Source organism: Orbicella franksi, unplaced genomic scaffold (genome assembly GCF_964199315.1).
Source record: "Orbicella franksi unplaced genomic scaffold, jaOrbFran1.1 SCAFFOLD_60, whole genome shotgun sequence".
In the NCBI taxonomy this organism is placed as follows: domain Eukaryota; kingdom Metazoa; phylum Cnidaria; class Anthozoa; order Scleractinia; family Merulinidae; genus Orbicella; species Orbicella franksi.
The window spans coordinates 61,306-87,745 of NW_027671070.1; the positions used below are offsets into that span (position 1 = coordinate 61,306).

The 26,440-nt window shown below is 38.2% G+C and overlaps 1 protein-coding gene and 1 long non-coding RNA gene across 3 annotated transcripts; one reads left to right on the plus strand and one right to left on the minus strand.

Annotated features, from left to right (window-relative positions):
* Positions 1-12,004: 12,004 nt before the first annotated feature.
* LOC145477243 (uncharacterized) lies at positions 12,005-17,974 on the plus strand. Its single transcript, XM_081455495.1, has 3 exons — positions 12,005-15,018; positions 15,586-15,651; positions 15,990-17,974. Exons 1-3 carry the CDS (start codon positions 14,899-14,901, stop codon positions 16,122-16,124), a joined length of 321 nt encoding a protein of 106 aa, XP_081311621.1. The 5' UTR covers positions 12,005-14,898; the 3' UTR covers positions 16,125-17,974.
* A 2,389-nt stretch (positions 17,975-20,363) lies between these two features.
* LOC145477242 (uncharacterized) lies at positions 20,364-21,409 on the minus strand. Of its 2 annotated transcripts, none has more exons than XR_014047736.1 (3): positions 21,259-21,409; positions 21,063-21,117; positions 20,364-20,666 (listed from the first exon to the last, which is right to left on the minus strand). It is a non-coding gene; the product is annotated as an uncharacterized LOC145477242 (long non-coding RNA). The 2 variants fall into 2 exon arrangements; XR_014047737.1 differs by having other exon boundaries at positions 20,364-20,468; positions 20,604-20,666; positions 21,063-21,283.
* Between the last annotated feature and the right edge of the window lie 5,031 nt (positions 21,410-26,440).

The window sequence follows — 26,440 nt, forward strand, 5'->3', positions numbered from 1 at the left end:
CCTCAAGTTCAATTTTCTCGGTCAATGGCGAACGAAGTTAATTGACCCCTTTTATCATGATGGTCTGATGTCATTCATGTCGGTTCTCTCTCCTGTGCCGGTGTCTAGATCGAGGCATATATCATCTGCTGGCCGGACGTCAATTCGCCACCATCGGGACGCAGTGTCGGTGGCTGGATTTTTCTCTGAGGTGCGTAGAGTTGAGTAGCTACTCGGCCTACTACATTACATAAAAAGCCTTTGCTCTCTCAGTTTTCTTTTGATGATTAGTTTCGTTTTTGTCGGGTAAAACCGCCTTCAATTAACTTAGTTAAAGTGGAGCTATTTTCTCCAAGCTCTGATTGATTTCATACCGACAGAGGCCCGTGTGAACTGCTTAGAGTTTCAGAGGTATTGCCGGCTGTCTCTGTTCGAGCAATGAGCGCGCAAAGATGATTTACTAAGAATGAATTCTACTCACAGCACATTTTAGGTTGTTTTTTTCAGTTTTTGTTATGTCCCCGTATTAGTAGGGGAGTTTTCCCCCAGCTAGTCGGCTGATGGCATTCTTAATAAAGTTTCTATCTATCTATCTTATTGTGTTTTCAACTAACGCGAAACGTCGCTTTTAACTGAGACATGTATCACCTCAAGTTCAATTTTCTCGGTCAATGGCGAACGAAGTTAATTGACCCCTTTTATCATGATGGTCTGATGTCATTCATGTCGGTTCTCTCTCCTGTGCCGGTGTCTAGATCGAGGCATATATCATCTGCTGGCCGGACGTCAATTCGCCACCATCGGGACGCAGTGTCGGTGGCTGGATTTTTCTCTGAGGTGCGTAGAGTTGAGTAGCTACTCGGCCTACTACATTACATAAAAAGCCTTTGCTCTCTCAGTTTTCTTTTGATGATTAGTTTCGTTTTTGTCGGGTAAAACCGCCTTCAATTAACTTAGTTAAAGTGGAGCTATTTTCTCCAAGCTCTGATTGATTTCATACCGACAGAGGCCCGTGTGAACTGCTTAGAGTTTCAGAGGTATTGCCGGCTGTCTCTGTTCGAGCAATGAGCGCGCAAAGATGATTTACTAAGAATGAATTCTACTCACAGCACATTTTAGGTTGTTTTTTTTCAGTTTTTGTTATGTCCCCGTATTAGTAGGGGAGTTTTCCCCCAGCTAGTCGGCTGATGGCATTCTTAATAAAGTTTCTATCTATCTATCTTATTGTGTTTTCAACTAACGCGAAACGTCGCTTTTAACTGAGACATGTATCACCTCAAGTTCAATTTTCTCGGTCAATGGCGAACGAAGTTAATTGACCCCTTTTATCATGATGGTCTGATGTCATTCATGTCGGTTCTCTCTCCTGTGCCGGTGTCTAGATCGAGGCATATATCATCTGCTGGCCGGACGTCAATTCGCCACCATCGGGACGCAGTGTCGGTGGCTGGATTTTTCTCTGAGGTGCGTAGAGTTGAGTAGCTACTCGGTTTGATGATTAGTTTCGTTTTTGTCGGGTAAAACCGCCTTCAATTAACTTAGTTAAAGTGGAGCTATTTTCTCCAAGCTCTGATTGATTTCATACCGACAGAGGCCCGTGTGAACTGCTTAGAGTTTCAGAGGTATTGCCGGCTGTCTCTGTTCGAGCAATGAGCGCGCAAAGATGATTTACTAAGAATGAATTCTACTCACAGCACATTTTAGGTTGTTTTTTTCAGTTTTTGTTATGTCCCCGTATTAGTAGGGGAGTTTTCCCCCAGCTACTCGGCTGATGGCATTCTTAATAAAGTTTCTATCTATCTATCTTATTGTGTTTTCAACTAACGCGAAACGTCGCTTTTAACTGAGACATGTATCACCTCAAGTTCAATTTTCTCGGTCAATGGCGAACGAAGTTAATTGACCCCTTTTATCATGATGGTCTGATGTCATTCATGTCGGTTCTCTCTCCTGTGCCGGTGTCTAGATCGAGGCATATATCATCTGCTGGCCGGACGTCAATTCGCCACCATCGGGACGCAGTGTCGGTGGCTGGATTTTTCTCTGAGGTGCGTAGAGTTGAGTAGCTACTCGGTTTGATGATTAGTTTCGTTTTTGTCGGGTAAAACCGCCTTCAATTAACTTAGTTAAAGTGGAGCTATTTTCTCCAAGCTCTGATTGATTTCATACCGACAGAGGCCCGTGTGAACTGCTTAGAGTTTCAGAGGTATTGCCGGCTGTCTCTGTTCGAGCAATGAGCGCGCAAAGATGATTTACTAAGAATGAATTCTACTCACAGCACATTTTAGGTTGTTTTTTTCAGTTTTTGTTATGTCCCCGTATTAGTAGGGGAGTTTTCCCCCAGCTAGTCGGCTGATGGCATTCTTAATAAAGTTTCTATCTATCTATCTTATTGTGTTTTCAACTAACGCGAAACGTCGCTTTTAACTGAGACATGTATCACCTCAAGTTCAATTTTCTCGGTCAATGGCGAACGAAGTTAATTGACCCCTTTTATCATGATGGTCTGATGTCATTCATGTCGGTTCTCTCTCCTGTGCCGGTGTCTAGATCGAGGCATATATCATCTGCTGGCCGGACGTCAATTCGCCACCATCGGGACGCAGTGTCGGTGGCTGGATTTTTCTCTGAGGTGCGTAGAGTTGAGTAGCTACTCGGCCTACTACATTACATAAAAAGCCTTTGCTCTCTCAGTTTTCTTTTGATGATTAGTTTCGTTTTTGTCGGGTAAAACCGCCTTCAATTAACTTAGTTAAAGTGGAGCTATTTTCTCCAAGCTCTGATTGATTTCATACCGACAGAGGCCCGTGTGAACTGCTTAGAGTTTCAGAGGTATTGCCGGCTGTCTCTGTTCGAGCAATGAGCGCGCAAAGATGATTTACTAAGAATGAATTCTACTCACAGCACATTTTAGGTTGTTTTTTTTCAGTTTTTGTTATGTCCCCGTATTAGTAGGGGAGTTTTCCCCCAGCTAGTCGGCTGATGGCATTCTTAATAAAGTTTCTATCTATCTATCTTATTGTGTTTTCAACTAACGCGAAACGTCGCTTTTAACTGAGACATGTATCACCTCAAGTTCAATTTTCTCGGTCAATGGCGAACGAAGTTAATTGACCCCTTTTATCATGATGGTCTGATGTCATTCATGTCGGTTCTCTCTCCTGTGCCGGTGTCTAGATCGAGGCATATATCATCTGCTGGCCGGACGTCAATTCGCCACCATCGGGACGCAGTGTCGGTGGCTGGATTTTTCTCTGAGGTGCGTAGAGTTGAGTAGCTACTCGGCCTACTACATTACATAAAAAGCCTTTGCTCTCTCAGTTTTCTTTTGATGATTAGTTTCGTTTTTGTCGGGTAAAACCGCCTTCAATTAACTTAGTTAAAGTGGAGCTATTTTCTCCAAGCTCTGATTGATTTCATACCGACAGAGGCCCGTGTGAACTGCTTAGAGTTTCAGAGGTATTGCCGGCTGTCTCTGTTCGAGCAATGAGCGCGCAAAGATGATTTACTAAGAATGAATTCTACTCACAGCACATTTTAGGTTGTTTTTTTTCAGTTTTTGTTATGTCCCCGTATTAGTAGGGGAGTTTTCCCCCAGCTAGTCGGCTGATGGCATTCTTAATAAAGTTTCTATCTATCTATCTTATTGTGTTTTCAACTAACGCGAAACGTCGCTTTTAACTGAGACATGTATCACCTCAAGTTCAATTTTCTCGGTCAATGGCGAACGAAGTTAATTGACCCCTTTTATCATGATGGTCTGATGTCATTCATGTCGGTTCTCTCTCCTGTGCCGGTGTCTAGATCGAGGCATATATCATCTGCTGGCCGGACGTCAATTCGCCACCATCGGGACGCAGTGTCGGTGGCTGGATTTTTCTCTGAGGTGCGTAGAGTTGAGTAGCTACTCGGCCTACTACATTACATAAAAAGCCTTTGCTCTCTCAGTTTTCTTTTGATGATTAGTTTCGTTTTTGTCGGGTAAAACCGCCTTCAATTAACTTAGTTAAAGTGGAGCTATTTTCTCCAAGCTCTGATTGATTTCATACCGACAGAGGCCCGTGTGAACTGCTTAGAGTTTCAGAGGTATTGCCGGCTGTCTCTGTTCGAGCAATGAGCGCGCAAAGATGATTTACTAAGAATGAATTCTACTCACAGCACATTTTAGGTTGTTTTTTTTCAGTTTTTGTTATGTCCCCGTATTAGTAGGGGAGTTTTCCCCCAGCTAGTCGGCTGATGGCATTCTTAATAAAGTTTCTATCTATCTATCTTATTGTGTTTTCAACTAACGCGAAACGTCGCTTTTAACTGAGACATGTATCACCTCAAGTTCAATTTTCTCGGTCAATGGCGAACGAAGTTAATTGACCCCTTTTATCATGATGGTCTGATGTCATTCATGTCGGTTCTCTCTCCTGTGCCGGTGTCTAGATCGAGGCATATATCATCTGCTGGCCGGACGTCAATTCGCCACCATCGGGACGCAGTGTCGGTGGCTGGATTTTTCTCTGAGGTGCGTAGAGTTGAGTAGCTACTCGGCCTACTACATTACATAAAAAGCCTTTGCTCTCTCAGTTTTCTTTTGATGATTAGTTTCGTTTTTGTCGGGTAAAACCGCCTTCAATTAACTTAGTTAAAGTGGAGCTATTTTCTCCAAGCTCTGATTGATTTCATACCGACAGAGGCCCGTGTGAACTGCTTAGAGTTTCAGAGGTATTGCCGGCTGTCTCTGTTCGAGCAATGAGCGCGCAAAGATGATTTACTAAGAATGAATTCTACTCACAGCACATTTTAGGTTGTTTTTTTCAGTTTTTGTTATGTCCCCGTATTAGTAGGGGAGTTTTCCCCCAGCTAGTCGGCTGATGGCATTCTTAATAAAGTTTCTATCTATCTATCTTATTGTGTTTTCAACTAACGCGAAACGTCGCTTTTAACTGAGACATGTATCACCTCAAGTTCAATTTTCTCGGTCAATGGCGAACGAAGTTAATTGACCCCTTTTATCATGATGGTCTGATGTCATTCATGTCGGTTCTCTCTCCTGTGCCGGTGTCTAGATCGAGGCATATATCATCTGCTGGCCGGACGTCAATTCGCCACCATCGGGACGCAGTGTCGGTGGCTGGATTTTTCTCTGAGGTGCGTAGAGTTGAGTAGCTACTCGGTTTGATGATTAGTTTCGTTTTTGTCGGGTAAAACCGCCTTCAATTAACTTAGTTAAAGTGGAGCTATTTTCTCCAAGCTCTGATTGATTTCATACCGACAGAGGCCCGTGTGAACTGCTTAGAGTTTCAGAGGTATTGCCGGCTGTCTCTGTTCGAGCAATGAGCGCGCAAAGATGATTTACTAAGAATGAATTCTACTCACAGCACATTTTAGGTTGTTTTTTTTCAGTTTTTGTTATGTCCCCGTATTAGTAGGGGAGTTTTCCCCCAGCTAGTCGGCTGATGGCATTCTTAATAAAGTTTCTATCTATCTATCTTATTGTGTTTTCAACTAACGCGAAACGTCGCTTTTAACTGAGACATGTATCACCTCAAGTTCAATTTTCTCGGTCAATGGCGAACGAAGTTAATTGACCCCTTTTATCATGATGGTCTGATGTCATTCATGTCGGTTCTCTCTCCTGTGCCGGTGTCTAGATCGAGGCATATATCATCTGCTGGCCGGACGTCAATTCGCCACCATCGGGACGCAGTGTCGGTGGCTGGATTTTTCTCTGAGGTGCGTAGAGTTGAGTAGCTACTCGGTTTGATGATTAGTTTCGTTTTTGTCGGGTAAAACCGCCTTCAATTAACTTAGTTAAAGTGGAGCTATTTTCTCCAAGCTCTGATTGATTTCATACCGACAGAGGCCCGTGTGAACTGCTTAGAGTTTCAGAGGTATTGCCGGCTGTCTCTGTTCGAGCAATGAGCGCGCAAAGATGATTTACTAAGAATGAATTCTACTCACAGCACATTTTAGGTTGTTTTTTTCAGTTTTTGTTATGTCCCCGTGGATATATGGGTAAACAAGGGAGTAGTATAAAGTGTTGATTACTTTTTTAGTTAAACATTGTCCTACTTTAAACATGATTACAATGTTTTTTTTATATATTTTATTAGTTATAAAATTGATGTGAGGTTTCCATGTTAGGTTTTCAACTTTAATTGAACCTACAAACTTGCATTCGCTAGCTCTGTTTATGATGCGTTCATCTATCTTAAGATTGATGGTCTTCATTCTTAACATTTTTCCTATTTGAGAATAATATATAATATTGTTTTAGAAATATTTCAACATAATTTATTTGCTTTGAACCAAGCTGAAAGCTGTGCTAGCTCATTAGTAGTCATTGAGAGTAACTGATTTGAACTTGTACTATTATAGAATATGTTTGCGTCATCAGCAAATAATGTGAAAGAAAACACTTAACTTGAAGCAGTTATGTCATATATGTAAATCAAGAGGGGCTTTAAGGTGGCTCAAAACAGTTTCCAGTTTCCGGATTAACCACTCTTTATCACCTGATCATTTGATTATTTGATGAGCATGCTAAATATTGCGTGTTATCATGCTTTTAAAATGTTGATAGTATAAAAAAATTCCACCGTGCTGTTTTTGAATTAAGGGCTCCTAAAGCTGTAATTAAGGGTGTTTTTAGTAGGTCATACTGTTTCTATGGTAGTCTATTGTGTCACGACAATGATAAGAACGTGTTGACCAATGGTTGGGCAGTTGTTTGATACCATGATTGTAACATCAAGTGATTAAGAGTGGTTTTAAGGACCCACGAAAATCTGAGTGCTGGAAACTTAGCGTTTAGATTTTGATGGGTCGTTATAACCACTCCTTATCACTTGATGCTACAATCATGGTATCAAAAAACTTAAAGGTTAAAAACTTTCAGGTGGTTATGAGATAGCATCAAGTGATAAAGAGTGGTTATAATGACCCATCATAATCTAATTGCTGGAAACTGTTTTGAGCCACCTTAACTGTTATTTCTACTGCATAAATACCCTTAATGAATGTGTGCCGATTTTCTTGTCTATCCCTAGAAGTTTGTGGTTCAATGATTGGCACAAACTTTATTATTTTGTTATTGCTTATTCAGTAGTTATATTAATTAGTAAGGGATTAAGCGGTCCCTGGACGCTACTTTCCCTTCTTATAAAAACCTTCTGCTTGTTGGTTAAAAACAATCCTAACTATGTCTGGACATAGCGAGTTTGGTAGTCCGTCAATTCCTTTAAGTGTCAGCTTTGCAATCATGCATTTCATTTTCACTGTCAATTCATTTCATTTTATTCCTTCCATCACTAATGCGTTGTTTATCTTATTTTAGAGTCACTGCTAAATTACATAGTGATGGAGTCTACAAAAAAGCAAAAAAATTGGTTGTAGTTATAGATCCCTTTAAAATTGAGGTCAACTGCAACTTAGCTAGGTTTTCACGTCATTATAATAGACTTAATGATGAGAAATAGAGCTTATGCCAATTTTGAAATCTTCTCATCTGCCATTATTGTTATCCTAATTCTCGTGAAAGTAAACAAAGAAGCAATAAAATTAATATGCATTTTTATTACAGGGATAATTCGCCACTGCTGTTTTGTCAATTATATTACTTTTCATCTTTTTCTTAGATAAATGTAATGATTAGATTTAACGTATTTTGCTATCTATTCTGTTCCATATTTTTGGACCTTTGGTAGGCCAATGAGTATTGTCTAAGTCTCGATGGTTTACGTGGTCATCTGCATGCCGTGTATTATAACTACGTATTTGGGAATTAGCTGGGAAAAGATTTGTCATATTTTTAGGAAACTGATTGTTATGAAATTTAAACGTAAAAAGAGATATTCCTAGGTATTAACTGGACTCCCTCCATACTTAATCTTTAAGCTTACATTCCTAACCGCTCCTTTTTGAAGTGTCACAATTCTAGACAATCTTGTACGATAATTGTTGGCCCAACTAATATTACAATTGTGGATATATGGGTAAACAAGGGAGTAGTATAAAGTGTTGATTACTTTTTTAGTTAAACATTGTCCTACTTTAAACATGATTACAATGTTTTTTTTATATATTTTATTAGTTATAAAATTGATGTGAGGTTTCCATGTTAGGTTTTCAACTTTAATTGAACCTACAAACTTGCATTCGCTAGCTCTGTTTATGATGCGTTCATCTATCTTAAGATTGATGGTCTTCATTCTTAACATTTTTCCTATTTGAGAATAATATATAATATTGTTTTAGAAATATTTCAACATAATTTATTTGCTTTGAACCAAGCTGAAAGCTGTGCTAGCTCATTAGTAGTCATTGAGAGTAACTGATTTGAACTTGTACTATTATAGAATATGTTTGCGTCATCAGCAAATAATGTGAAAGAAAACACTTAACTTGAAGCAGTTATGTCATATATGTAAATCAAGAGGGGCTTTAAGGTGGCTCAAAACAGTTTCCAGTTTCCGGATTAACCACTCTTTATCACCTGATCATTTGATTATTTGATGAGCATGCTAAATATTGCGTGTTATCATGCTTTTAAAATGTTGATAGTATAAAAAAATTCCACCGTGCTGTTTTTGAATTAAGGGCTCCTAAAGCTGTAATTAAGGGTGTTTTTAGTAGGTCATACTGTTTCTATGGTAGTCTATTGTGTCACGACAATGATAAGAACGTGTTGACCAATGGTTGGGCAGTTGTTTGATACCATGATTGTAACATCAAGTGATTAAGAGTGGTTTTAAGGACCCACGAAAATCTGAGTGCTGGAAACTTAGCGTTTAGATTTTGATGGGTCGTTATAACCACTCCTTATCACTTGATGCTACAATCATGGTATCAAAAAACTTAAAGGTTAAAAACTTTCAGGTGGTTATGAGATAGCATCAAGTGATAAAGAGTGGTTATAATGACCCATCATAATCTAATTGCTGGAAACTGTTTTGAGCCACCTTAACTGTTATTTCTACTACATAAATACCCTTAATGAATGTGTGCCGATTTTCTTGTCTATCCCTAGAAGTTTGTGGTTCAATGATTGGCACAAACTTTATTATTTTGTTATTGCTTATTCAGTAGTTATATTAATTAGTAAGGGATTAAGCGGTCCCTGGACGCTACTTTCCCTTCTTATAAAAACCTTCTGCTTGTTGGTTAAAAACAATCCTAACTATGTCTGGACATAGCGAGTTTGGTAGTCCGTCAATTCCTTTAAGTGTCAGCTTTGCAATCATGCATTTCATTTTCACTGTCAATTCATTTCATTTTATTCCTTCCATCACTAATGCGTTGTTTATCTTATTTTAGAGTCACTGCTAAATTACATAGTGATGGAGTCTACAAAAAAGCAAAAAAATTGGTTGTAGTTATAGATCCCTTTAAAATTGAGGTCAACTGCAACTTAGCTAGGTTTTCACGTCATTATAATAGACTTAATGATGAGAAATAGAGCTTATGCCAATTTTGAAATCTTCTCATCTGCCATTATTGTTATCCTAATTCTCGTGAAAGTAAACAAAGAAGCAATAAAATTAATATGCATTTTTATTACAGGGATAATTCGCCACTGCTGTTTTGTCAATTATATTACTTTTCATCTTTTTCTTAGATAAATGTAATGATTAGATTTAACGTATTTTGCTATCTATTCTGTTCCATATTTTTGGACCTTTGGTAGGCCAATGAGTATTGTCTAAGTCTCGATGGTTTACGTGGTCATCTGCATGCCGTGTATTATAACTACGTATTTGGGAATTAGCTGGGAAAAGATTTGTCATATTTTTAGGAAACTGATTGTTATGAAATTTAAACGTAAAAAGAGATATTCCTAGGTATTAACTGGACTCCCTCCATACTTAATCTTTAAGCTTACATTCCTAACCGCTCCTTTTTGAAGTGTCACAATTCTAGACAATCTTGTACGATAATTGTTGGCCCAACTAATATTACAATTGTGGATATATGGGTAAACAAGGGAGTAGTATAAAGTGTTGATTACTTTTTTAGTTAAACATTGTCCTACTTTAAACATGATTACAATGTTTTTTTTATATATTTTATTAGTTATAAAATTGATGTGAGGTTTCCATGTTAGGTTTTCAACTTTAATTGAACCTACAAACTTGCATTCGCTAGCTCTGTTTATGATGCGTTCATCTATCTTAAGATTGATGGTCTTCATTCTTAACATTTTTCCTATTTGAGAATAATATATAATATTGTTTTAGAAATATTTCAACATAATTTATTTGCTTTGAAGCAAAACCGAAAGCTGTGCTAGCTCATTATTAGTCATTAAGAGTAACTGATTCAAACTTGTACTGTTATAGAATATGTTTGTGTGATCAGCAAATAATGTGAAAGAAAACACTTAACTTGAAGCAGTTATGTCGTTTATGTAAGTCAAAAATAGAGGTGGGTCAAGAACAGACGCCTGTGGAACCCCACATGCTATGTCCATCATTTGTGAGTCTATACCATTGTATATGCTATTGGAGCTGAAATTACTGCGGCTGCTGGCACTAGACTTACCCTCCAATGGATTCTTCATTTGGCGTTGTGGCCTTGACTGTTCCGCTCAGCCGAACGGTAAAACAGGGGCTTATTTTAGATGAAAAGTGACTGAGCTAACGTTTAACCGGCTTGGAACCGTGGTAAGTACATTTTAAAATTCCGTACTAGTGTGCGTAAGTGGTAAGACCTAGCCGTGAGTTATTTAAGCAGTAGAGCACACTACCTCTCTATGGCTTTACAGGGGTAATACGAACGCACTTATGCCAAAAGTCAGACTGGATTTTGCACGCCGTAGCTTTTATTTTTTAGGTGCCTCGATTTTTAATTTATTGCCTTTAAGTTTAAGAAACATTAATTCTAGAGTTTTATTTAGGAAAGCCTTAGACGATTATTACTTGTAATTTCTATTGTATTTTTAACGGTTTTTAATATGTATCTTATTTTATATATCTTAATAATTCTTGTTTATTAGTTTTTAATTCTTAGCAGGACCCCGTTGATAACAGTACTTTATACTGAAGGGTTATCCTGAGGAAATATTCGATTATTATTATTATTTGGGAGAACATGAGGAAAGTTTTTAAGTGGGTTATTACCGCCTATAAACCCATTAAAAGTGTGGTCTGTTGCTCTTATAAAATGACTATGGAAAATGTTTGTTATACTTCGTGAAATTCATCGTACGTTTCAGATCAAGTTGCCTCTTCTCAACAAATTCGTCAGACGACGGAGTAAAACTTAAGGTAATCAGTTTTATGTAGCTTATAAGTTGCTCGATAGTTGTGATAAGTCATCTGATGTTCCATGGGATGTTTAGTCTCGCTTAATAAGTTCCAGGCAATAAAGACAGTAGTGTGTCTGCCAAAAAATTGAGTATGTATGTATTGAGTTCTGAGTGATTTGATACGGACAGAACAAGATATGAATTACTTGCGATCTGAAATCTGTTTGCAAGAGTTATATCATTCCATTTCACTCTTTGTCGGTAAGCAGGAATTAGTTTGACAATTCGTTCACTGTACTGCGGATGAAAAAGAGTTATCTCTGTTCTGTTCTGTTCTTTACACTCACTTACAAACTCTCACTCTTCCTATCAAAATGTTTCCTTTGGATATCTATCTATGTGACAAGAAATGTCTTTAAAATCTTTCATGTACACTTCAACCCCTATTAAACGGCCACCCTCGGGGAAATGGATAGTAGTCGCGCACGAGGTGTTTGCCACCTAATAGAGGTAAAAAAAAAATAGAAAAGCCGAGTCTAAAACACCTCACGAGTACATATGAGTACATATGGGTACACACAAGTCTCGATGATTTACGTGGTTAGCAAGGTAAATTTACGTGGTAAACAAGGGAATAGTAAAAAGTGTTGATTACTTGTTTAGTTAAACACTGTCCTACTTTAAACATGATTACAATGTTTTTTTTATATATATATATTTTATTAGTCATCAAATTGATGTGAGGTTTATTTAAGCCAAAGGCAAAAACAATCAAGAGTTGTCCGTAAACAACTACATTTGAATCATGTCGTGTCAGAACGAACAAAAGGAGGACTAAACCTATACATCAGGCTCGAGAAACATGAGCTCGATCAGGTATAGGTCCAAGAAATATACGAATGTCTCCAGAGGAACGTATAGCTTACTTGAAGTAAGGCTACGGCGTCTCCTAAGAAAAACGTACGAGGACAAATTTTCCGTGGTAAGAATCTACCTACTGTACTTGCAAACAGTTCTAATCACAGCCGGGCCCAGCGTCACAATATAGAATGCACGTAAGCAACATTTTCACGGTAAATCTCATATTTTTTCCTTCGAAAGCGAATACTTGGAGACTTAAAAACATGTCTTACAATAGAAATGAGCCTCAAAAATGCATAAACACATGGCAATTATAGAGGTGCAAACTCGACATGCAGATAACAGCGGAAATCAAGCAGACCTATGACCTCTAAAAATTTTGCCATAGCACGGTCTTTATACGACATGAAGTCCCCTTCATGAATAGGAGTGAAGAGACAAAAAAGGTCGAGTTACCGAAGACAACGGCAAATGTACAAATGTCACGAACTGTTGGAGTCGTGTAAGCTAGTCAACTCAAACAGGATGATACGCTATCGCATGCTCGCTCGAGACTCTTTGTTATGCTTCGCGCGAAACTTATGACGCTTTATTTTCCCTCCTGTCAGCTATCTGTCATAGGGCACATATTGACTAATCAGGTACTCCATTGTTGGGCTGACGGAGGGTTTGAAAAGTTAAAAAGAGTCCGCAGACGGTGTTTTCTCGTCTCGCCTTCATACTGCCTTTTTGCGTCCGCGATGACCAAGCGCTCGTCTAAGTGACCCTAAGAGAGAAAACCAGCTGCCAGCAGACTATCTGGAAGCTGTCAAGTTTGTCTATAGGATCTCTGCTGTCTTTTAAAGAACAACAGAGTTACGCAGCGCATGTTTGAAGATTTACAACACAGATGTTTTTTTAAGATTAGTTAGTGGCGCCCGGAATTCGACCTTGTGTGGGTGTTATCGCGCAATTAACTGGCACGATTAACTGGCAGGGCTCTTCAGTGCTTGCCTTTCTTGCTCTGTTTTTGTTTATTACTTTTTAACGAAACAAACCACCAGAGAAAGTCGTGTATGTGGTGTTCCACCTTTTAGTAATTTCCTTTGGAGGAGATTTCAACGTTGTTTACCCTTCTGAAGATCGATTTATTTAAAGCAGATGTTCTTTTTGTGGGCGTTTCGTCTTAGAAGCTGTCAATTACGATCACACCGAACACCCTTATTTAGTCGGTTTTAGAGTGCATTCTCATTTAGTAGCTGTTGCGCCAACAGAGTGTCGTGCGGCATGTAGTATGTTTCATGTTTCATGTTTCATCATTTTTCTGCAAGCTACGTTATGCTTGCACTCAGAAAGAAAGAGGAATCATGCAGCTTCTCTTAGTTTGTTACTGAGTCGTCTTTCGCCACTGTCTTATCCCGGAATTATGTCGCGGGAGCGCGACCACGTATTCCAGGTGAGAGCTTTTTGAACAGAGAAACACTCGATGGATTAAGCGCTTAATCAGGCCGGTCATTAGCATTGAAATTTGTTTTTTTTTAACAATGAGTGAAGTCTACAAGAAAGAAAAACGGAGTACTCGCTTTGTGGTTTCAAATAACTGACCGATTTTATAGGCCGGATTTTCACATTTTTAAGTTTGTTTACCATGAATGTGGCGTCGGCTGATTTTGCAAGCTGCCCGTGGGCATTTTACGGCTATCAAGGTGATCTAGGAAGTTTCTACTGGGCGCTGCCTATTTATGCAACATTTAATGTCACTGAACGACCCACAACAGACTGGTAGGGGTGTGGCAGATGAGACGTTGAGGGCCGTTTTGGTTTGCTACCGTAGTTTAATTGTTCGACCAAACCTGCCAGCTTCAAAATGAGAAAGTCCTACATGTCATTAATATACATTGCCTGTTTTCTTTATCTCATTGCAGCCATTGACTACAGCCAGGGAATATTCTGACACTTCTGACGAAATGAGCCTCGATTCGCCTCCGGTAAGAGAGTTTTGCAATGCATGTCTCTTCGATGAGATTGCAACGCTTTAGATTTCTAAAGACCTCTTAGTGTACTTGATAATTATAGAAAACCATTTATCTTTTACATCTGGCTGCTATCAAACGAGACTTAATGCTTTCTTCTTTTATGTTTGTCTAAAACACGCACAGGGTTTGTTCCAAACGCCAGCCATTAGTTCAATTGGGGTTGGTTACCATGATGCTCTGGCAGACAAGAGAAATGTCAAGGTGCGGTAAGTCAATGTCAAATTTAAAAAGCTATCTATCTATGCAGTTTGGTTTCTTTCAACATTGCTTTAAGTGAGACTAGTTCGTCTTCGATCTTATTTGAGCGAGAGAAAGAACAAATGTTCAAAGTGTCAGTTCAGTTTGACGTGGAAATGTGTTGTGCGAGGGATATACCCTAGAATGTGAGAATTGCACTTTAAGCCCGTGATTCACAGCATAATTTATTTATTTGTATTTATTTTTCTCAGAAAAAAGCGCGGATCCGACGAGAACCTACGTGTAGTGGTACAGAGACGTCAGAGCTGGAAGGTCCGGTGAGTTGAGTGAAAACCACCGCTTGATTCTCCATGAAAATATTCAAGAAAGTCAGATTTTTAATTTACGTTTGGCAGAAAAATGCAAACATTTGTTGAATGGAGTCAGGGCGCACTCTTGCTTCGCCGCGGAATCAATTACGGTAGATCACTTTCCAAAAACATGGAGGCCAAGTGTGAGGTCTTAGCGTAGAAAGTTCACTGTTTATTAGGCTGTTATTTTTTGAAACATTGGCAAAGAATTATTTGAGTGACGTATTTTCACTAGTGTCAGAGAATTCTGGTTTTGGTGATGAATGTCATGAATGATGATTTTTTTCATTATTTCTTTTTCTTTCAGAGCAAAGTGCGGGTTAGACGCGAAGAGTTACGAAACTCAAGCTGGACGTCCAACCCGTTACTGGAAGATTCGGTGAGTGTGTCCACATTGTTACGAAATAAGACGACAAAAGCTGGGAGCTGCTACCATCAAATTCATTAACGCATGGCAATCCCCGGAGACTAAGCACTTCCTATTCTTAGCAACAGAATATAAAGGGACAATTTGTAAATCGCCAACAACCATGAAAAATATTACTTCAAATGGTCCTTTATAAGGAATTTGGGTACATTTTACTAAGCGACCACTTTGGTCCGGTTGCCATCAGACAGAAAATCTGGAAAACTTAGCTTAAAACTGAACTTAGATGCTTAAACGTTCAAGATGTAAGTCGATTAGTAATTGGCGGCTCCAGTAACTAATTAAAAGCTAATCACTTCCTGTGTGATTATTGCACCATTTATTCCAAAACAAGTCACTGAGGGAGATTTTCTCTTGAACCTAGGAAACCGAAATCATCACAGTCAATAAAGTAAGATTAAAACAGGATTTTCTAAAAGAGAAGATCAATAACAAGAAAGAACAGATTTGCAAGGCGCGTATTTATAGCGCGTGATTCACATCCTTTAACATTAATCACTTCTTTTCTTTTTTCTTCAGAGAAAAGCGGGCATCGGACGAAAACAAACCTCCAGTAGTTCAACGAGAACGGAGCTTGGAGATCCGGTGAGTTGAGTGAGAACCACTGCTTGATTCTCGTTTAAAACAGTCCATTTCAGATTTTGAATTTGCGTTTGGTAGAAAAATGGGTACATCACTGATTACATGGAGTAAGGACATTAACTTAACTGAGCCGAGAAATCAATTGCGGTTGATCATTTTCGGAAAACATAGAAGCCAAGTGTGAGGTCTTGAACATAGAAATTGCACTGTTTATTAGGTTATTAGTTTTTGAAACTTTGGCGGAGAAATGATTGAGTGAAGTATTTTCACTAGTGTCGGAGAATTCTGGTTTTGGTGATGAATGGTGAGATATAGTTTTTGATTATATGTTTTTCTTTCAGAGTGAAGTGCGGATTAGACGCGAAGAGCTACAAAACTCAAGCTGGACATCAAACTCAGTATTGGAAGATTCGGTGAGTTGTGTGTTCACACTGTTTCGAAATAAGACGACGTCGAAAGGAAAAGGATTGAGCTAAGCTTTCGCTAGTGGGTCTGATTAAGGCTTCGGTAATGGCTATCAAAGTCTGTTTCAATTTCATCTCTCGTCACAAGAGTTGTAAAAGCTGGGAGCTGCTACTTAAGATACGACGATCTCCGGAGACGAAGCGCTTTCTATTCTTAGCAATAGAATTTAAAGGCACCATTTGCTAAACGCCAAGAACCATGGAAAATAGTACTTCAAATGTTCCTTTGTAAGGAATGTGGGAACATTTTACTGAGCGAGCACTTTGGTCCGGTTGCCATCAGACAGAAAATCTGGAAAACTTAGCTTAAAACTGAGCTTGTTGACTGAATGGGCTTGACATGCTCCTAAAGAACCTCTCGTGCAAGAAACAGGGATCACTGAAATAATTTGCTGTGAAATGGTAACCCTGGTTCACATTCGTGCACCTTTTTTCATTTGAAACAGCCCAAAAATGTCGGATTTCAAATTCCGTTGAGCAGAAAAATGCGAGCATCGCTGATAAGAGGGAGCTCGGCCGTTAACTTTACTTAGCCAAGAAATCAGTTTCAGTAAATCCTTTTCGGTAAATAGAGGCAAATCTCTTTTCAGTCAGTCCATCGAAATGCTTAGGCGTTTGAACGTTTGAGCACTTAAATGCTTGAACGTTCAAGGTGTAAGTCGACTAGTACTTGGCGGCTCCAGTTACTAATTGAAAGTTAATTACTTCCTGTGTGATTATTATATCATTTGTTCCAAAAAAAGTCACTGAGGGAGATTTTTTCGTCAACCTAGGAAACCGAAATCATCACAGTCAATAAAATAAGATTGAAAGAGAATTTTCTGAAAGAAAAGATCAATAACGAGAAAGAACAGATTTGCAAGGTGCGTAGTAGCGCCTGTTCACATCCTTTAACATTAATCATTTCTTTTCTTTTGTTCTTCAGAGAAAAGCGGGCATCGGACGAAAACAAACCTCCAGTAGTTCAACGAGAACGGAGCTTGGAGATCCGGTGAGTTGAGTGAGAACCACTGCTTGATTCTCGTTTAAAACAGTCCATTTCAGATTTTGAATTTGCGTTTGGTAGAAAAATGAGTACATCACTGATTACATGGAGTAAGGATATTAACTTAACTGAGCCGAGAAATCAATTGCGGTTGATCATTTTCGGGAAACATAGAAGCCAAGTGTGAGGTCTTGAACATAGAAATTGCGCTGTTTATTAGGTTATTAGTTTTTGAAACTTTGGCGGAGAAATGATTGAGTGAAGTATTTTCACTAGTGTCGGAGAATTCTGGTTTTGGTGATGAATGGTGAGATACAGTTTTTGATTATATGTTTTTCTTTCAGAGTGAAGTGCGGATTAGACGCGAAGAGCTACAAAACTCAAGCTGGACATCAAACTCAGTATTGGAAGATTCGGTGAGTTGTGTGTTCACACTGTTTCGAAATAAGACGACGTCGAAAGGAAAAGGATTGAGCTAAGCTTTCGCTAGTGGGTCTGATTAAGGCTTCGGTAATGGCTATCAAAGTCTGTTTCAATTTCATCTCTCGTCACAAGAGTTGTAAAAGCTGGGAGCTGCTACTTAAGATACGACGATCTCCGGAGACGAAGCGCTTTCTATTCTTAGCAATAGAATTTAAAGGCACCATTTGCTAAACGCCAAGAACCATGGAAAATAGCACTTCAAATGTTCCTTTGTAAGGAATGTGGGAACATTTTACTGAGCGAGCACTTTGGTCCGGTTGCCATCAGACAGAAAATCTGGAAAACTTAGCTTAAAACTGAGCTTGTTGACTGAATGGGCTTGACATGCTCCTAAAGAACCTCTCGTGCAAGAGACAGGGATCACTGAAATAATTTGCTGTGAAATGGTAACCCTGGTTCCCATTCGTGCACCACCCCACCCACCTCCACGGGTACATTGGTGCATATATGTTGATTTCCACATAAATTCTCACATTAGTGGTACATTTTATCCTGTCCATATTTCAGAAAATTTATCGTCTTATTTGCAGAGAAATTTGATGCTAGGACGGTTTCAAAGAGTGAAAGCACTTTCAGAGATTAGAAATAGCTAGGAAGGAGCATTTATTTAATTTTTTTGCGCTTTCCCTTTTTCACCTCTGGGTGACTCGTGTTTATCTTAGCATGGAAATTACTTATCCTCAAGAGCGAGTTAAAGAGGTAAGTCACCAAACAAAACATAGCTACACATTGAAAGGTATCTGGTATGAAATACAAATTACATAGAAACTTCAATTTAGGACATCTTTTGTTTTTTAAGAACAGTGAGTCTATAAACTGTATACGGCTGAATTAAAATAATGTAAACAGAATTTTCGTCACCACTATCTGCATATGCATTGTTGTTATTTGAAACGAAGAGCACTGGATGTTTAGCAGCATTATATTCGCTGCCTCACTCCATATACTCTATAGGCTTGGAGCCTCCTTTACTGACAAACTTAAAAAATGGATTAAAATATTTTCTTGCAATGTGCTACTTTTAAGAAGTTACTCCGTTCGATAACTGACAGCCGTGAAGAAATGAATTCAAGTAGAGAGCTAGTTATTTACGCTTAACCCACGAAACAAAACATAATTACACACTGAGAATGGCTTGTAAACAATTTTAAAGAAAACAGAAAATTATTGTTTAACTTAATATTTGTCACCAGTCTGACAAATTTTAAGGAATTTCACAGCAGGAAACGCAAAAAATTCACTGTCAGTCTTTAATTCTGATGTAGTGCTCAAATTTCATCATACTTACCCCCGCAGGTTGGCGGCAGATGAAAATTTGACAATATCCTCAAGATCAAGCTACCGACCTTCATCAAAAATAAAAATATCTCTAGACATTAACTAGTATCTGGCACGAAACAAAATTTGAATTGAACTTCCATTTGGTAAATCTTTGAATTTTAACAACAGCGAGTCTATCAACTAAATACGGCTGACTTTAAATAATGTAAACAGAATTCGCGTCTCGCCTATCTGTAGATGCATTGTCGTTATTCGACACGAACAGCACTGGATGTTTATCAGCATTATACTCCCTCCTTTGCTCCATATACTATATAAGCTTGGAGCATAGTTTATTAAAAAAACTAACAAATGGGTTAAAATATTTTCTGACAATGTGCTATTTTCATTAGCGACGTTGGTTAGTTCGATTTCTGACAGCCGCGAAAAAATTAATTCAAGTAACGAGCAAGTTATTTCCGCTTAACCCACGAAACAAACCATAATTATACGTTGGGTAATGGCTTGTAAATAATTTTAACAACAAAAAACCTATATAAGGATTTGTCTTCGTTTTCAACAAACAGATGGTCTGCAAACAAATGCCAATAGATTTTGCTTTGTTAACATTAAAGTTTGGGTAGCAGTTGTTAGGTGTCAAATAACGCAGGCAGAAGGTTTTTGATGTTATCAACTCGTTACATTACATGAAAGGCAAATAACACAAGCAGAGTTCTCCATTCGAGAATCACATGTCATAGCATCGACTTAAAAATATTTCATGACATTGCGCTACCCCAATAGAAGTTTCTCGAAACGACCAATTCGAGACTTTCGTGCGATCGAGAATTTCATGCAAGATATGACAAGCGAAATTATCCATTCGACAATTGCATATAATTACTACGACTCTCAGATATTTCACGACATCATGTTACCATTATCTAAGTTTGTCGATACGACAGATTCGTTTCATTCGTGGAAAGGAAAATTTTCTGCACGAACCTACAAGCACACTCCCCCATTAGACAATTTGATGTAAATACAAGCCCTTGTAGGGCTTACTTTATTTTACACAACGATACAAAACGAAAGAAACAAATCTATACTGAAATAAACGTATCAAGTATCAAAACAGTAAAATTCCTCTGTACGAAAACCTAAAAAGGGATAAAACAGCGGAGACATTTCCAAGATCTGTATTTCGAGAACCGAGTTCTTCCAAGACTGTAACTATATAACACTACCCTTCAATATATTTTGATTTTGAAATAAATCACACTTGGTACCATTGGCGTTTGCTTTATGCAAAAACCGCATAATTCGCCCGATCAAAGAATGATTTCACTCAAAATTAGCCATGCAGTGACTGCGTTCCTTTGCATTTACTAAATGACCAGTTAAGTGCTTAACTAGCACTTTCGTAATAGATTCGCACCTACTCATCAATGAAATTTAGTAAAAGTTATTACGAGTACTTAATTAACTGTGACGAATTTTTGAGATGAACTAGTAACACCTGGTTTAAACTGAAATAAGTTATGTGATTTGAATCTTACCGGCTCCCTTCCATCCCATGAAGGTGGTGCAGGAATTCGTAATCCGGTTGCGTCGAACGCTCCAGAGGTCTAAAAAACAGAATCGCAATTTAGATTTTCAGATAGTACAATTAAGAAGGTCAACATTGTTAGCTACTTTGCAACACAAGAAAGCGTCCAAGTTTAGTCTGTAAGCTTACTAATTTTATCTCTACATTCACCCACCGAGTGCAATGAATTCATTTCTCCAGTTGTTTTCGCTACGCTGTTTCCATCCGAAAAATGGGCCTAGCGGGGAACAAAAATAACAAAAAAAAGTATTATTTACCAGGGTTCGAACAAAACTCCCTCTCAATCATCTGATTATGTTACTCAATTTTAATGGCTTATTTACGTGGTCTGTTTCCCTAGCTGGGTATTTTAGCACAGAACAATTTCGGTACCAGAGCTCTTAAGTCGCTAGTGGTGTTTGATTTATAAAGAAGCTGTAGAATTTCGCTGGTGTTAAAATGATTTCATTCAAAATTAGCAATGATAGCAGATAGCTTTGCATTTACTTCGATGAGTATTAAGTATTTAAGCACTGAAATGTTGTTATAACCGGCGCTTTCGTAATCTGTGCGCAATTGTTTAAAGTGCTAAGAACTGAAATGAAACAAATACGATATGTGATTTTTATCTTACCGGCCTCAGGCGAAGTGCCGGACTTTGTAATCCGATTGCGTGAAGTGCCCGAGGTCTAAAAAAGAAACAGAAAAATCGAAATTTAGAGTTTCAAATAATACAATTAAAAAAGGCAACATTTAAGGCTCGAGTCTGGCTTTGCAAGACAACAAAGCTTCCTTGATTAGTTTGTAGCTTATTTTAAGACTACATTTACCTAGCAAGTGCCGCCGGAATTCTTTCCTCCACATTGTATTGCTGCCTTACGCTGTTCGCATCCGGAAAATAGGTCTAGCAGAAAAAAAGATAACAAAAACACTAATTACTAACTGGAATTTGATAAACGTTAAGCACAACTCAACTAAGTGTTAAACTACTCTACTAAACTCTCCCTTAATTATGGAACTACATTTCAATATTTCATCGTCACTCAGATTTCCCATTTTACGCTTGAAATCTTAGCGGTAAAAAAATAGATTTCGAATGCTTGTATTATGGCCTTACTCTAGTTCATTGTATATTATTTCTATCTTGTCAAGCCCTCTTACTTCGTGCTGTTGACTGTTTGACGGCCTTGTTAGTAAGCACTCCAGGGGTGAAGAAATATCATTTTTAACAGTCTTCCATCACTGAATCGCTCTTTTTTAGTGTTAGCTGCGGAAGAGTGTTCTAAGGAAACCAAATTGCGTATCAGGAAGTGTTCCAAGTAAATTCTAGTTTATCCACAATTTCACATTACAAAAACATGCCAAATAAACGAAGTTAAAATAAATAGCTCACAGAAAGGGGCGAGGCTTTTGTGGAGGAAAAATATGGCTTTTCTTTGTCAGCAAGAAAGCAACACGAGCAACCCGGCGTTGATGACTTGAACAGTTGTTCTAGTCGGTAAAAGATGTTGTTTACCTATTTTATGGTTCAAAAGCAACTCACTTTTTCTCGACGACTATGGTAAAGCCGAGCTCCTTCTTCGCTTGAGATTCAGAAGATAATGAGGGCAAAGGAGCTTCTTGCTGGTACAAATCACCCAGTGTTATCTAGCGCGTTCATCAATGAAGCGACCACAATGTGCTCTCTGTCTTAAAACCTGAAGCCAGCTTTGACTACTGAACTGAAAGCTTTGAGAAAAAAGGAAGAAATCTGAGATAACGTCATGGCACTTCACATCGCATCTTCCATTTCTCTTGTGGATACAAACTAGGAACAGATCAGAGCATACACCAAACAGCCATTGTTACTTTTTTGAAACAATGGGGTGTTTACTGAAGGACATATCCAATTCCTTTCAACAAGGCGATTTAAAGAAGGGGCGGATTGAACAGAAGAACCTTGAAACACATTGGGTAGAAGTGATAAACCGTAGTTTAAAAACCTTCCCGAAGCCTGTTGTATAGTGTTATTTTATTGAATCTTTCTGAAAGGTATAGCATTCACTACCAGACAAGAAATTATCAATGCATACTTTTAAAGAGAGATACTATCTTCAGGAATGGAATGATCGAAAAGCTTTCGATCTGAGAACCATGCTTTTAAAGAGTCACGTTCATTCTCAAATGACGCGCTCATAAGGATCAACATTGACAGCTGTATTTACTGTGTACCGATAAGGTTAGTACAGCGTGATACTTAATATATTGCGTAAAATTAGTTGAAGATACCAAGAGATTTTATCACATCACCGGTAACTAATCTCCGTGATCTAAAAAAGTCATTAAAAATAGACTGTTTTCACAATAGATCCAGTTCACAGTCAGTCAGTCAATAGATCCATCAAATTATGCATCAAGCAAGCAGTAAACAGCAAACGAGTGCTTACTTTTACTGGAAAAAAGGAAGTCGTCGGTGGACATCTTGTCTTGCAATCATTCACATGCAGACTTGGACACCAACATGGAGAAAAAATGCCTCGGGGAGAATATAGGCTGGATGTCAGATCGCAGTAAGGACAAATATGGACCATCCTAGAGCCCAGAGAGAAACAGAGAGAGAGAACAAGAATTTATTGATTAAATATCCTAGCTATTAAAAAATACACACAGTCATTCCACCCAAGTAAAACAATGTCTCAACCAAGCTGACTCTATGTACCTGTCGACATTGGCGTCCGTTTTGTATAAAATGCATCCTCAAGTTCTCCTCAAACCAAAGCTCAACCAAAAAAACTATTTCTCCATGCCCACTACCAGTTTTCTATCAACATTCAAATCAAGTAATATTCACTTTTTCAGTGACTTGAAAATTAAGGCTTCAAGCACTGATGGCATGTACAATAAAAGGCAAGTCTGGAGATTTCATCATGCACCCCCTATTAAAGAGGGATCCAAGATTCACTTCTCAACTTTCTATTAAGAGTTCAAGTGAGGAATTATATCCTGAGAATAAATTCACTGTTAATAAGCTCTCTGACTGCATTTGGCATGAAATCCAGTTTGATTACTACTACTATTGTTGATTAACTCAGAAAGTCTCAAGACATCTATCACACGCGCTCTCTCATCATTGCTTAGAATTGAGGCACATAATCACTTTTTTCAGTGACTTGAAAATTAAGGCTTCAAGCACTGATGGCATGTACAATAAAAGGCAAGTCTGGAGATTTCATCATGCACCACCTATTAAAGAGGGATCCAAGATTCACTTCCCAACTTTCTATTAAGAGTTCAAGTGAGGAATTATATCCTGAGAATAAATTCACTGTTAATAAGCTCTCTGACTGCATTTGGCATGAAATCCAGTTTGATTACTACTACTATTGTTGATTAACTCAGAAAGTCTCAAGACATCTATCACACGCGCTCTCTCATCATTGCTTAGAATTGAGGCACATAATCACTTTTTTCAGTGACTTGAAAATTAAGGCTTCAAGCACTGATGGCATGTACAATAAAAGGCAAGTCTAGAGATTTCATCATGCACCACCTATTAAAGAGGGATCCAAGACTCACTTCTCAACTTTCTATTAAGAGTTCAAGTGAGGAATTATATCCTGAGAATAAATTCACTGTTAATAAGCTCTCTGACTGCATTTGGCATGAAATCCAGTGTGATTAACTAAGAAATTCTTAAGACATCTAGTCTGATTAATAATAATAATGAGAATAATAAAAAGATTCTGATTGCACATTCAGAAGTCTTAATTCTCTTACAATTGCATATGTTTAAAAACAATAAAAAGACCTAATTAAAAGATGCAAATATGAAAATCTATGACTAGCTTAAAAACTATTACTACCACTATTTTTGATTAACTCAGAAATTCTCAAGACATCTATCACACGCGCTCTCTCATCATTGCTTAGAATTGAGGCACATAATCACTTTTTTCAGTGACTTGAAAATTAGGGCTTCAAGCGCTGATGGCATGTACAATAAAAGGCAAGTCTGGAGATTTCATTATGCACCCTCTATTAAAAAGGGGTCCAAGATTCACTTCTCAACTTTCTATTAAGAGTTCAAGTGAGGAATTATATCCTGAGAATAAATTCACTGTTAATGAGCTCTCTGACTGCATTTGGCATGAAATCCAGTTTGATTACTACTACTATTGTTGATTAACTCAGAAATGCTCAAGACATCTATCACACGCGCTCTCTCATCATTGCTTAGAATTGAGGCACATAATCACTTTTTTCAGTGACTTGAAAATTAAGGCTTCAAGCGCTGATGGCATGTACAATAAAAGGCAAGTCTGGAGATTTCATCATGCACCCCCTATTAAAGAGGGATCCAAGATTCACTTCTCAACTTTCTATTAAGAGTTCAAGTGAGGAATTATATCCTGAGAATAAATTCACTGTTAATAAGCTCTCTGACTGCATTTGGCATGAAATCCAGTTTGATTACTACTACTATTGTTGATTAACTCAGAAATGCTCAAGACATCTATCACACGCGCTCTCTCATCATTGCTTAGAATTGAGGCACATAATCACTTTTTTCAGTGACTTGAAAACTAAGGCTTCAAGCGCTGATGGCATGTACAATAAAAGGCAAGTGGAGATTTCATCATGCACCCCCTATTAAAGAGGGATCCAAGATTCACTTCTCAACTTTCTATTAAGAGTTCAAGTGAGGAATTATATCCTGAGAATAAATTCACTGTTAATAAGCTCTCTGACTGCATTTGGCATGAAATCCAGTTTGATTACTACTACTATTGTTGATTAACTCAGAAAGTCTCAAGACATCTATCACACGCGCTCTCTCATCATTGCTTAGAATTGAGGCACATAATCACTTTTTTCAGTGACTTGAAAATTAAGGCCTCAAGCGCTGATGGCATGTATCATGTATGGCAAGTCTGGAGATTTCATCATGCACCCCCTATTAAAGAGGGATCCAAGATTCACTTCTCAACTTTCTATTAAGAGTTCAAGTGAGGAATTATATCCTGAGAATAAATTCACTGTTAATAAGCTCTCTGACTGCATTTGGCATGAAATCCAGTTTGATTACTACTACTATTGTTGATTAACTCAGAAATGCTCAAGACATCTATCACACGCGCTCTCTCATCATTGCTTAGAATTGAGGCACATAATCACTTTTTTCAGTGACTTGAAAATTAAGGCCTCAAGCGCTGATGGCATGTATCATGTATGGCAAGTCTCGAGATTTCATCATGCACCCCCTATTAAAGAGGGATCCAAGATTCACTTCTCAACTTTCTATTAAGAGTTCAAGTGAGGAATTATATCCTGAGAATAAATTCACTGTTAATAAGCTCTCTGACTGCATTTGGCATGAAATCCAGTTTGATTACTACTACTATTGTTGATTAACTCAGAAAGTCTCAAGACATCTATCACACGCGCTCTCTCATCATTGCTTAGAATTGAGGCACATAATCACTTTTTTCAGTGACTTGAAAATTAAGGCCTCAAGCGCTGATGGCATGTATCATGTATGGCAAGTCTCGAGATTTCATCATGCACCCCCTATTAAAGAGGGATCCAAGATTCACTTCTCAACTTTCTATTAAGAGTTCAAGTGAGGAATTATATCCTGAGAATAAATTCACTGTTAATAAGCTCTCTGACTGCATTTGGCATGAAATCCAGTTTGATTACTACTACTATTGTTGATTAACTCAGAAAGTCTCAAGACATCTATCACACGCGCTCTCTCATCATTGCTTAGAATTGAGGCACATAATCACTTTTTTCAGTGACTTGAAAACTAAGGCTTCAAGCACTGATGGCATGTACAATAAAAGGCAAGTCTGGAGATTTCATCATGCACCCCCTATTAAAGAGGGATCCAAGATTCACTTCTCAACTTTCTATTAAGAGTTCAAGTGAGGAATTATATCCTGAGAATAAATTCACTGTTAATAAGCTCTCTGACTGCATTTGGCATGAAATCCAGTTTGATTACTACTACTATTGTTGATTAACTCAGAA

Bases quoted from the DNA above. Each gene is read 5' to 3' on its own strand.
- LOC145477243 (XM_081455495.1), top strand. From the start codon at position 14,899: ATGAATGTCATGAATGATGATTTTTTTCATTATTTCTTTTTCTTTCAG. The intron at 15,019-15,585 runs GTGAGTGTGTCC...TTTTTTCTTCAG, and splicing joins ACCCGTTACTGGAAGATTCG to AGAAAAGCGGGCATCGGACG. The intron at 15,652-15,989 runs GTGAGTTGAGTG...TTTTTCTTTCAG, and splicing joins GAACGGAGCTTGGAGATCCG to AGTGAAGTGCGGATTAGACG.